The sequence below is a fragment of the Diadema antillarum genome, unplaced genomic scaffold, assembly GCF_040938485.1.
Source record: "Diadema antillarum isolate AM-2024a unplaced genomic scaffold, OU_Dant_1.0 scf00000197, whole genome shotgun sequence".
Lineage (NCBI taxonomy): Eukaryota > Metazoa > Echinodermata > Echinoidea > Diadematoida > Diadematidae > Diadema > Diadema antillarum.
Genome location: NW_027271086.1, coordinates 2,585,229 through 2,598,752, shown reverse-complemented (window position 1 = coordinate 2,598,752; position 13,524 = coordinate 2,585,229). Strand labels below are relative to the sequence as shown.

The 13,524-nt window shown below is 39.2% G+C and overlaps 1 protein-coding gene across 1 annotated transcript in view; it reads left to right on the top strand.

The window, feature by feature from the left end:
- Positions 1-13,524, top strand: part of LOC139723654 (dual specificity testis-specific protein kinase 2-like) — a 101,222-nt gene that overhangs the window by 82,549 nt on the left and 5,149 nt on the right. The window contains exons 7-8 of the mRNA XM_071634879.1: positions 3,270-3,354; positions 9,405-9,488. Of these exons, the coding sequence (XP_071490980.1) occupies positions 3,270-3,354; positions 9,405-9,488 (169 nt within the window). The remainder of the gene's footprint in view (positions 1-3,269; positions 3,355-9,404; positions 9,489-13,524) is intronic.

The following is a 13,524-nucleotide window of genomic DNA, read 5'->3' as shown; positions in this document are numbered from 1 at the left end:
TACAACTGTAAATAGCAGGATGCAGTAAGAACCGGAAATGAGCCTGATGAAACTGAAGTAAAGTCAAACTGCAATGATAGAAGCAGTTTCATTGGACAGAAGCAACAGAGAGATGTGCGTTTCTACTCTGAATCTGTTAAATGTTTGTATCTGGGCATATGGTCCTTTTTTTTTCCGTAGTGTAGTTAATAGCACTGTCACAGGCTTGCCTTCAGATTGTGAGGATTTAGCTCTTCCAAAGGTGAACCCTTCATTTTTGGCTCACTCATCCTTCATTGATTGTGGCAATCTTCTTATCCCAAAACACCCAATGGCGGAGCAGTGTCACAACATCACTATTTTGCATGTTTCAAACATAGAGCGTGGCTTCGTCTACATAAGTTTATTGACCTTGCATATCTTTGGGTTTGTACCTTTACATTGTAATTGAGGTGTGACCCGTTTTGATTGTGTTACGGATCAAGTCTGTTGCATGCCAATACTCACTAATTCTGTCCTTGTCGAGAGAATTTTCCAACATGATCAGATGTCAATACCAGCACATACACAGAGTGAATTTGAAAACAAAACAAAAGCAGAACAAAACAAAACAAAAAACACACGCACACAAAAAGAACAAAACCAAACATCACTGATAGATATCACAGTAGCATGCAGTTCAAGCTCGCAGTTGAATTGAAGCAAGGTTGCAAGTTTGACGAGGTTTCGGTTACTTGGGGTGAACAAAACTTTCTTGAAAATAATGCTAATTGCTTCTGGCAAGTACACCCATGAAGTGGAGGGGGTTAGAATACCACAGCAACATGGAAACATATACAATGTAAATGAGACTCGTGCTTCTACTAGGCATCAGGGGAAAGTGAGAGTTCGGTTGATTGACGACGACAGAGTTTTAGTGATATTTTCATGGACGGGAGGGAGTGCATATGGAGACATACAGGCACATTTAACATACCAACATGTACCTGGTATGTAGCAGAGAAGAAAAGGCTGGGCGAGAAACTGAAGAATGAGATTAGAATGAGTGTGTGGAAATATGCATGAGTGGAGGATAGAAAGAGGGAGAGATGGACTGATGGGTGGACAGAGGAAAAGTAGGAGACAGTATGTTGAAGGCCATTCATATCATAATATGTGCCACATACAGAGCTATAGGGTGAGAGTGAGAAATAGACCAATGCTAGTAGATAGATACATACAGATAGATAGATAGATAGATAGATAGATAGATAGATAGATATAACAGATAGATAGATAGATAGATAGATAGATAGATAGATAGATAGATAGATAGATGGATGGATGAATAGATAGATAGATGGATGGATGAATAGATAGATAGATAGATGAATAGATAGATTAAGATAAATGAATAGATAAATAGATAGATAGATAGATGAATAGATATATTGATAGTCTGTAGATAGATAGATAGATAGATAGATAGATAGATAGATAGATAGATAGATAGATAGATAGATAGATTATAGATAGATGGATAGCCAGATGTACAGACAGGAGGGAATAGGAGGAGAGTTTTAGGGGTGTTGTTGGTCATTCATTCATATCACATATAGAGAAAGACGGACAGACAGACAGATGGATGAACAGACAGAGTGGAATCAGAGGAGAGTTTGAGCAGTGTTTTAAAGGTCATTCATTTGTATCACATACAGAAAGAGAGATAGATAGACAGGCAGACAGACAGGCAGACAGACAGACTGAAAGTGTGCTTACAAAGATAGATGAAGTGCTGAAGTTTAGTGAAGTGATGAAGGCACATAATGTAACACATACAGAAAGAGAGAGCGGGGGTGTGCACACACACACACACACGACACATACACACACACATGCAGATACAGAAAGATGAAACAGACAAACATACATACAGAGAGATTGAGTAGAATGAGATGAGAATTAGTATTAAGCATCAAGGGCAATTCCTTTCGTGCCATCTAGTATAGTGTACAAGAGATTTGAAATGTTATTGTTGCTGCAAAGTATTTCCTTCCTTCCTACATACCAATGTCCTGATAAGCATGAGACATCGTGCTGTACCGTATAGCTGCCGAGATAATACAGGAATGTCTGGGCTGACGTATCCACAGAAACATCAAAGGATGAAACGTGCTTTAGAGTCTTATTCAAACTTCAATTTGAACCTCAGTGTTGAACTCTCGCCAAAAGTGAGCAAAAAGTTAACCCTTTAGCAACTAAAGATTCTGTACATAATGGCCTATGGTTCCCTGGAAGGTACAGCAATATTACTCTCATTTGAAAGCCTATTAAAGGACAAGTTCACCTTTATAAACATAAGGATTGAGAGAATGTAGCAATATTAGTAGAACACATCATTGAAAGTTTGAGGAAAATCAGACAATCCGTTCAAAAGTTATGAATTCTAAAAATTTTTGTGCAGCAACCGCTGGATGAGAAGACTACTGCAGTGTATGAATAACTTGCGTACAACAATATAAGGAAAATATAAAGAGAATTTCACAAAATTCCATCTTTTGAAAAAAGTACACATTCCCCTGACTCGTTACCGACAAATGCTATGGGCCTGCCTTTAGAAAGAGGCAAGTCAAGAGCTCTTTTATTATGCGAAAAAAGTGAAAATATGTTGAATTTTCTTTTACATTTTCTTTATACCGTTGTACGCATATGACTCACAAGCTGTAGTAGTCTCCTCATCCAGCGGTTCCAACACAAAAATTTTAAAAATTCATAACTTTTGCATCGATTGTCCAATTTTCCTCAAACTTTCACTGATGTGTTCTACTAATATTGTTGCATTCTCTCAATCCTTATGTTTATGAAGGTGGACTTGTCCTTTAAGACTTTACCAAGACAATGGTATGTCACAGACGTAATTCTGACATACTTTTGTTGGCCTTTGACCTCTTTCAAATTACATTTAAATTATATAGTCTATATGAAAACAATAAAAATGGTAAAGCATAAAAATATAAAAAAGTTGACGGGTGGTTTTGGGGAATTTTAGAGAGTAATAAGGCGGGCAGTGTGTTGTGAGAACATTCCATTCTAAAATGTTAATGCCCCCTTTCTGTTTTGGGCCCCTAACTCCCCTGTCCCTCACAGTTCCTCACACTTGTTTTGTTGCAATAGTTATTAGTCACACAACATGAGCATGGCCTTAATAGTCTCTGTTCAAGCACACAAAGTGTATTTTTATAGTGCTATATTGATCATTTCAATGTTTCCCTCTATCTTCTGTGTGTGTGTGTGTGTGTGTCTATCTATAGGGAGCACTCTGGCCTGAAGTCGCCTGTGGGAACCCCCTTCTGGATGGCGCCAGAATGTCTGCACTTCAAGCCATACGACGAGAAGGTTCGTTCAGGTTAAAACTTTGTACAATCAAGTAAAGTCTGAATGACACCATCTTTTATTTTTGGTGTGATAAGGGTTACATTGCCTTGCACAGAGTGATTCACTGCAGGTGGATACATTGACCATACACGGTGTAACAGTGAGGTACAGGTAAACTGGAGAACATTAAGTAGTTGAAAGAGGCAGAGAAACAATAAAGCTAACATTGCCATATATAGATTCAGTTTGTTGCAATATGGCACTTCTAAATCCTATGAGGCAAAAGTCAGAGAGCATTTTTAGCTCACATGAACCAAAGGCGCAAGTGAGCTTTTGCGATCATTCATTGTGCGGTTCGCGTCATCCCCGAAATGCATCCAATGGTCAAATTTTCTGCAAACCTGGCAGGTACTATTGCCAGTTTGGAAGAATATTCAGATGGACACCATGTCCCCTGGAGTCCTTTGAAAGGCCACCAAGTTTGCTATGCTCTTCCAGGTAACAGTCTGTCAACTCATGAATAGCACCTGACTCGCGAAATTCATGCAAAATAAAAACTGCACGAAATGTTCGGCGTGTACAGGAACTCGAACATTTTTTTAATTACTGCTCCCAATGGTAAACAAACCTTTAAACGCCACATATCATTGCTAAAAGTTGGGAGGGTGCGGGGGAGAAAAGAAAAAAAAAAGCAAACTTGTAAACAAAATCAAGTAATAATGAAAACCTCCAGAGAAGCTTCTCTATGCATGCCTGAAATACTTGTGTACCTGGGACACTTTGTAAGAATGGGAAGTGTTCATTGTGCCCCCGAAAATCATGATCATTGTCTTGGCAATGCTGAAATTGAACTTCCCACTCAGGTACCAAACAAAAAACAGAACAGAAACTAAACTAAACAGAGCAGAATAGAACAAAACAGAACAGAACAAAGCAAAAATATTTCCTAGGTCCCTGAATATTCAACATATCCAAAGTTGGCTGTATAGATCACCTGTGTAGTGGTTATAAAATATACAAGATATTTTATGAGAGAAAGCAAAGATAGTCCATCTCCCCTCTTCCCCCCCCCCCCCCAAAAAAAAAAAAAAAAGAGAAAAAGAAAAGAAAGAAGACAGCAGATGGGAGACACTGATGGAAATGATGATTGTTACAAACTTCAAAAGTCATCTTCAGAGATGGGCAAGATCAGTAATTGATCAGCAGACAGGATGTTCATTGCTAGTAAATTGCGAGTCTGGGGCCTCCAGAGCCAAGGCTCCGTTCCTTCCGATTCGATCACCACCATGGAGCAGATTGGTTGATAAGTTCCGGAATGGTTGAAGGAGATACGAGATCCTTGGTCGCCCCCAAAGACTTCCTCTGCAACTTCCTCAACTTTTTAAGGCCATGGGAAGTTTTGATAGTGAATCTGCAGTTCAAGAGAAAAAAGTGTTTTGTAGCTTTGTTTGGAAATGATATGGTTGGCGATTTTGTGAATAGTGGCAAGCTGTTTTTGGTTCCAGAAAAAAAAGAGGAACTTAAATAGAATCAAAACAGAATGCACTTGTTAATGCCAAATTTGGTGTGACCTGTTGCTTATATTAAGTTGTTTAATCTTTCTTTTCCCCCTGCACAATTATGATTTCATTTGAACATAGTCTGATAGACAATCTGAATTCCTTTTTCTCTGTCATGTTAGAGAATTTTTGTCTATTTCTCTCTGTCTTTTGCATATTAATCTAACTTTTTGCATCTAGTCTTTCTCCAATACAAGATACAAAGTAAAATTCAGAATGGCCAATTTGAGGATGGCTACATGATAAACTGTGCAACAAAATTATACAACAAATATGATGGATTAGAAAAGTTGTAGTAGTCAAACTATTGTCTCTTTTCATATGGCTTCTTACCATGTCTGTTAGTCCTTGTGCTTTAATATGGTGTTGCATATTTGATTTTAATGTTCCTCTAAATTGTTCACTATATGGGATAACTATATAAAATGAAACTTGATATACAAGTGTGCCTCGTATGCAGTTACACATAGGACCATAAAGAAGATTGCGAAGGACAAAGATCTCAGCCAGCGATACATTAATTTGTTTCTGAGACACTTGAAATATTGGGAAGGGCGCATTTAAATTTTATGTACTGTAAACTCTGCAAGTATGTATCACCTGTTCTTTATTGTCTTTCATGTGAAGGATATTCTACTAAAAGCGTACTACCTCTTTGACCATTTTTATTTGGGGGGGGGGGTGGTATCAAAACTCCATTAAAGGTCATATACTCCTTTTGCAAATGTCACAAAAGTTTGCATGGTTGAAGAATAATGTCTCCCAACATTTTGTATAAAGTCTTTACCCATACAGTAATACACCTTAGAGTTTCTGAAGAAGAAATGAAAATCTAACCCCATGTCATGTGAGTATTCTCTCACCTTTTGTACCGAGAGTAACAATTGGAATTTTTTCGGGGTTCAAATAAATTCATTGGAAATTTATAGCACTCATTTCCCTCTCCATCATAAAAGGAGTTCTCAGTTTTATTATTCTGAATTATTCTGAATTACCTACCTTTTCAATACACCAGCATATGACAGGAATCTCATTTTCAGGATTGCAAGAGTCACACATATACTTTAAGTTTTCATGCCCCTTCTCTTGGGCCTTACACACTCATTAATGATAAATCAAGCATGAAATCAATAAACTCATATAATATCATTGGTATTTATGGAAATCAAGTTTTCCTTGCAGTCAGGTAGTACCATGTGACTTGTTTTCATTCTGATTTTTTAAAAAAAGTGTGGGGAGTAAGAAAAAGACTGAAAGATGAAATAGGAGTTCAACCGTGCTTGAATCAAGCTTGTGAAAATTCAGTGATCTGCAAAGTTAGAGCTTCGTTGGGGTCCAAACTCTGGAGTCAGTATTTCACGTTTGTGCAAGCCATCTATTGTTTTGTAAATTCCAAATATTTGCCTTGTGTGCCAATATATCAGGCAGCCTGAAGATTGGGAATAGTATTAAACGTAGTTATACAGAGCTCATGATACAAAGATAAGAGGGGAAAAATCACAGGGTAGGAGTAATCGTTCTATCTTTCTTACCCAAACTGTACACTGTAGTTTGAAGGTTGCCTTTGAGCTCAGAGTGACTGCCAATAATACAATCATTGTACATATTTTTCCATACACCCTCTGAATGCTAACACACATACAAATATTTTGTCATCAGCAAAGAAAAAAAAAAGGAAGACATTTTATGGAATTTCATGCACCGGGCAAATGGAAGGTGAGCTCACATCTTTGCTACATCATGGACTTGTCAATTTCTGGTTGATTAATTGATAATACCTTCAAAATTCTGTCACATTATTTTTTATCCGAATTTGTGCAACTTTCACTACCCTGTTCCTTTCTATTTCCAGGCTGTATTCAACAAATTTGCATTCAGTGTAGACATTCCCTTCAGCCCTGTCAGTGCCATATCGCAATGACTTTGATACAAACAATGTCAAGGGCAATTCAAGGTTGAAGGCCTTAAAAGGGTTTAAAGGCCTACAACAAAAGGCATGGGTGTGGCTTGTGGAGGCAGTAAATAGTGGTTGGTTTTCAGAAGGAAATTATTTTAAACTTTTCCTGCACCAAGCTGTTGGGGTAATCTCATCTCATAACAGCAGAGGAGATGATTTGTTTGATGTATAAACCTATCAAAGTAACGAAGCAAACAGAATGTGATTTTGGCTTTTCTAACCTCTGGGACGTCCACTTTGTGTATCATTCATTCATGAGGTACTGTAGGATATTATTGTCTGGTATATCTTCATTGTGGATGTGGTTGAGGTTTATTTGACCCACTGGGTCACATCAGTGATCCATTATGGGCGATTGTTTATAAAAGAAGCTTCATTGAGAGGCCCTCTATAGTTTACTGTCAATAAGGACTATGGAAGTGTTGGGTTAAACGTCACCGCTTCACTAATGTCACCGTGTCACTAGTCCACATGTGATAGACCTTGCCCAACGTTTACACCCTTCCGCCACTTAACAATGCAAATGTTAGTGGTAGCCATGTGGCACCATGATTTAGAAGTGTGAACGACGCTGTTCAGAACACTCACTCCCTGGTTGAGTCCTCCAGCAATACTGTGCCTCCCCCCACCCCCCAATTCAAACCAACGGCCTACGGGATCTGGCTGGGTCCCTGTGAGGGTTTCCTGAGACTTAAGAATCTCTATGGCAACAGATTAATGATCACCAGTGGTGACGATCATAGTACAAATACCGTAGGCCTTGTTTATGTTGATGTCAAGAATATTGTACATATGTGATCTTATTAAGCATAAAGCTGTAGTAAACGATCAAGTTTTGAATGAAACTGCAATCGAAAGTGGTTGACTCTGTGTCTAGGGATGCTGAAACTCACACATACCTACATATTTTTATTCTATCATTTGGGCTAGCAAAAGGAAATTAACATTTGACAAGCATCTACTGCCGACGATCATGTATACAACAAACCCTCATTACCATTGTGTGTATGTGTGATTGCTAGCATCATTTTCATTTTAATATGAAAACGTGATGTGTTTATTCAATTCATTTGTCAAACTTTTTGTTGTGACTACTGTATTACAAAGATGATATGCCGCTATTAGTTTCACTTCTGAAGCTAGGAGTTCTGTAGACATCAAAGTGTTGCGGCTCTTTCCAACAGGTTTTAATAGTATTTGTTCCCATTGAGGTCAAAAATAGGAATGTGCAAATTAATGACAAGGAACTGGGAAGAAACCCAGCCCATTAGAGTCAATATGTCATCTATTTCCAGAGCAAACATCCATTTATCAACCATTGCCAGGCTGTTACTGTTTGCTTTCATGTTTAGATATAATAAGACTTTGTATTTTTTTTTTTTTAATTTCAGTAAGTGTTTATAGACTGTTTTAGTTCAGTTTTTGATTAAAGGTACAATTAAGATCAAGAAGATAGTAAAATATATTTCAAGATCGACATCAAAATGATGGGATGCGTGTAAGCTTTTAATACCTATCCCCTAAATGAGTGTGTACAGTACATGCCTTGTCTTAAACTGGCAGTGGTCTTTCACCTATTATGTCTTGTTTGAAGAAGAGTTGTAGGTGAAACGTATCAGACTTGATGGGCTTATCAGGTATGTGGTTGATCTAGTTTCCTCTTTCACACAGACTGTTCATTGATTGTTTCACCTTGTTACATTTTTTGTGTGTCTCAAGGGGCAAACCACAGTGTGTCTAGACTAATGCCGCTGTATTTTACACATCTCACTGTGGTTGTTATATGGACAAAGAAGTAGATTATTCAATGCCCAAAGTTTAACCTTATTAGTTGAAAGGCTACTTGGGTGGGACGAGTAGGAAACTTTAATATCCAAACCCCAAGGACAGAGCAACATTGGATTTGATCGTTTCAAAATGTGGTCGACAATAAAGTTCAAATGACCCTCCCCCCCCCCCCAAAAAAAAAAAAGTTAAAAAAAGCAAACAAGAAAGAATATTGGGTGCTGTCCTACCAAGAAGGCAGAGAAAGTCACATGTTTAGAATGATGGGACAACATACAACCTTTGACCTGTTATTTGTTTGAGGTGTCTTTCTGGGTCAAACTCCCCACAGCGTGAAATGTTTAGTTATTGCATGCCGTAGCTGGTCGGCATACTACACCATGTGGTGACTGTCAGCTCATATTGAGCATCACACACTGAATCTCTGTTATGTCCCTATATGGTGTGAATTCATATTCAGCATACATGTAAATCACAGAAATATTTGTGTTATTTCCAGCACGATGAAATTGTGTGTCAGTCAATTGTCCACTCCTGTTATGACGTTTGAGTATCTTCCAAAAGAAAAATTAGCCATGCATGTAGTGACTCATTCATATCAGGGCAATGACAAGATATGAAATGAGAGTTAAAGACAAAGTTTGAAAATGTGGTTGAAAAATCACTATTTAGTTGCTCTACGTGCTCTTAGTTAGGAATGAGAAAGTTTTTGCGCTCCTCACTCCATGTGCGTTAACTGTTTGTGATTCGATGTTGTGCGCCCTCTACAGGTGGATGTCTTCTCCTTCGGCATCATATTATGTGAGATCATCATCAGGGCCACTGCCGATCCAGACGAGCTTCCACGGCGCAAGGTATAGTAGCCCCCTCCTCTGCCTCATTACACCCAACCCTTGTCACCCCCTCACCCCTCTTTCCCCTCTTCCCCTCTCCCCTCCCCCCCCCCCCCAGCATGCAGTGCTATTAATGGGTCTATCTCAAATCCATGTGGGGTTTCTGCCTAGTTCAGTAGCAAATTCGTTCATTTTTATTTCATTTTAATAGTCTTTCATCTTCTTTTTTTCATTTCCAAGCAATATACACAAATATTACAAATGATGAAATACCAGTATATTCCATGTAACATTATAACGCATCTAAATGTTTTGCTTCAAATCCCAAGAAATCTGCAATGAAACACTTCCTGTTAAAGAGGCAGCTGAAGTTAGGAATAGGTGGTAGACCCCTTCAGGTGGTGTGATAGGACCTTTCTTTTGACTTTTTGAGACACTAGTTCAGTGGGGGACAGGGTCTTAAACAGCTCCTGAGTGAAACACTGCATTGCATGAATAGGTGAAGGTCAAAGGGCACATTTTTTTTCTTCTTCTTTTTTTTTTAATGAGGATTGTGCAGATTAATCATGTGTATCAAGGTCTTGATGGCCTTGTTGATAGATAAGCAGCAGCAACCTTGCACAGTTCGTTTGGTCTGAAAGATCAAACGTGAAAGAACTCACCCGCCCGTGCCTCCGACCAGATTCATTTATAAAGTTGAATGAAGGGTTGCCGAACAGATGCTCAGTGACTAAGAGGTGTGTCAAATCAGTCTGATGTAGTAAAAGAGTTACTGTGACTTGTGTATATGTGTGACCGTGTTCATGAAAGAGCGTGAGACCTGTAGCCCTGGATGAGGAGCGATCCAGCTGCAGTCACCCCCTCATGGCCAGACGCGGCACGGGTGCCAAAAAAGCGCAGGCCCCAGCTCACCCCCTTATCTTTCGCACCCAAACAGTGTGATTCAATGTATCCTGCAGATAATCCCACCGTGCTATCTCTCTGCCAACACTCCCTACTTCGGCTGCCCAGGGTTTACCCCCATGCACTCTGATCGCTGACGAAGTGAACGCTCTTCACATGTCACATACAACTGCCATTAGTATATTGGACTATGGCCTTTGCATGTCTAAGCTTGAAACCTGGTGCTGTATGATGCAGACACTCAAAAGATAAACCCCTAGCAAACCTCAATGACAGAAGATATTCAGAAAGAATTTGCAAGGCAGATTTGCTTCTTCAGTCAAATGCCAACCTGAAGCCAAAGATTAGATATCATATTAATACCAAACAAAATGCAGCTTAGCCATGAGAGCCATTTAAGATAAAATTTGTGTAATTTTTAAGTCATACGAGGATCGATAACATCGCAATTATAGGAATGTGATATCATTCAGATCTTTCAGGTTAGCAGACATCCCAACCATACTGAATTTTTAGGAAAGAATCTGAATTTTGACCATTCCTAGCTCTTGTTTCAACAGGAGTTTCCTATTTTTCTGGATAATTTTACTACACACTCGTATGGGAACTGCTCTTTCTTTTCTACTTTGAGCCAAATCATCCCTATTTTTCAGTCAGAAAGGTTGGGAGGTCTGGGTTAGAACCATATTTTCAGACATTTGTCTGTAAATTCACACTTTTCTGACCTCAAGATGATACGGGGCGAGTCTAACAGTATTCACTTTGAGGACTGTCAAGAAAACTATGTACTTTGAATCAAACTGTCCTGTTGTCAGAGTTACTTTCCTCAATAGATTTAATATCAAGGCTCACTTCCACATTGTTATCCAATTGCATTTCAAAGTTTCCTTTGTCCATCACTCTCTCTCTACCTGCCTCCTTTCTTCTCCCCCCCCCCCCCCCCTCTCTGTCTCTCTAATAACAAAGTAATGATAACTTAAACAAGAAATGAAAAAAAAAAGCAGAAGAGAATAGTCACTCAAATTTTGGCATAGCATCCAAAACACGCTTCTCACTGTGGGTGTACAGAATTCCCCTCTAAAGAGGCATCTGGGCCAGTGTTATCGCTCCGTCTTCTGTACCGGAGACCTTGCTGTCAGGAAGCTGTAGCGCCACAGTGTCTGAAATTTCATCTGAGTTCCTCCTTACCTAACCTTTTTTTTTTTCCTCTATCTTGTTTGAAATATGTTATTTTGTCTTTATTTATTTTTTTCTGCTAGCTTGATGAAGTGGAAGGAGGAAATAGTACCAGCAAGCATTGGGGCAGAGGGAAATGAGGGGAGGGGAGGGGAGGGTCTAGCTCTCTGTGATTTGTTTGTGAAGTTGCCAAATATAAGCTTCCTCTTAAAAGGCATTGAAGTCCACTGCACACTTGTTGAGTGGAAAATGTGAACCAGCTAGAATAGTGCAGGGAGGTCTATGATGAAAAGGGATAGTTCTGTTTGTCCCCAGAAGTCTGTCACTTTGAATAGTTAGTTAGTATGAAATACTTTGGTTTTTTTTTTCACTTTTTTTCTAGAGGAAGGAGGTGGTGTGATACAGTGTATATCAGATATGAGAAATACTGTGTTATTCATATACATTCATGTTTTGCAGTCACAAATTCCATATGATTAGATTATGTATTGTTTGTGGGCAGATAAGTCTTTTATGAACCAACCGTCTTAAAGGGAAAGTTTCCCAAATATACATGTGGGTTGAGTAATTGCAGCAATATTAGTAGCACACATTAGTGAAGAGTAAAGAAAATCTGACAGTCTGTTTGGAAGTTGTGAATTTTTGAGATCTCAGTGCCACCATTGCTGAACGAGAAGACTACAAGAGTTTGTGACTTCACTGCAGAACAATGATATATAAAGAAAGGATTAGAGAATTACACAAAACTTTATTTTTCATGAAAAGAACACATTCCTTTTTACTTGTTACTGACATATGTTAAAAAGGTCATATCATTCCCCCTGCTTTCTGAAAGAGGTAATAGTCAATTGCTCTTTCATTGTGCTTGAAAAATAGAATTATGTTGAGCTCTCTTTATGTCATTCTGCTGTGATGTCACAAACTGTTGCAGTTTTCTCATCCAGCAATGGCAGCGCCAAAACTTGTAACTTTTGGACGGATTGTCTCATTTCCCTCAAACTTCAGTGATGTGCTCTTCTAGTATTGCTGCATTCACTCAATCCACATGTACATTGTACATGTATATTTGAGGGTATTAAATTCCCCTTTAATATGCAAGAAGATATTCACCAACATGGACCACTAAAGAATGCAAATCTTTGCCCAACCTGCTATGTGTCTCTCGTCATGTTAACCAGCCCTCGATAGGATGCATTACGGACGCACCTCCATGGTGTCAATCTTCATTTGTTATCAGTACTTGCCTTACACCTCAGCTGGATGGCATGTAAAACACACACTTGTTTCACCTCTAAGCAGTGTTTGGCTGGTGCGGCAGTGTGTGATGATTGCCCTGCTATCCAGATGATGTAGATGAGATGTAGACCTGCACCCACATAAGGTTACCACGATAGGTAAATCCAATCGTGAGGATGGGGATGGAGGCGGGGTACCAATCAGTCATCCACCCGTCCCCTCATTTGGAAGTTTGTTTTCGGTCTTCTCCACAGCACCCAACTTCCCTACCCTCAAGCCTCCCGTTAATCCGACACCCACGTTTGAAGTTTTCGTTAGCTCTAGATTTAATCTTTAACAGGATGCCCTGAAAAAAAAAAAAATAAAATATGTAGAGTCATTCTCCAGCCTTGGTAGAAGACATGAAACTTGGCTGTATTTCAGAGGCACATTGTATAGCGTGCCATCTTTAGGATTACATAGACAAATAAATGTCTCGTAAATCAAATACAAGAAAGGAAGGCATTCTGGCATCACATTAAAGGGAGAGATCACACAGTGATGCTGGTGTTGTCACAGTCAGGGGCTCCGTGCCTGTCATGTTCGGAAGGGTTGCCACTTGTGATCAAAGTGCAGCTGACCTTTGTACTCCTCCTGGATTTCCCCCCCCCCCTCCCCCCCCCCCCCCTTGAAGATGGAGTGATGACAGGCCCTTCTGGGAGGTATTCAGTACACCCAATTTTTAAAATAATGTCACAGGCAA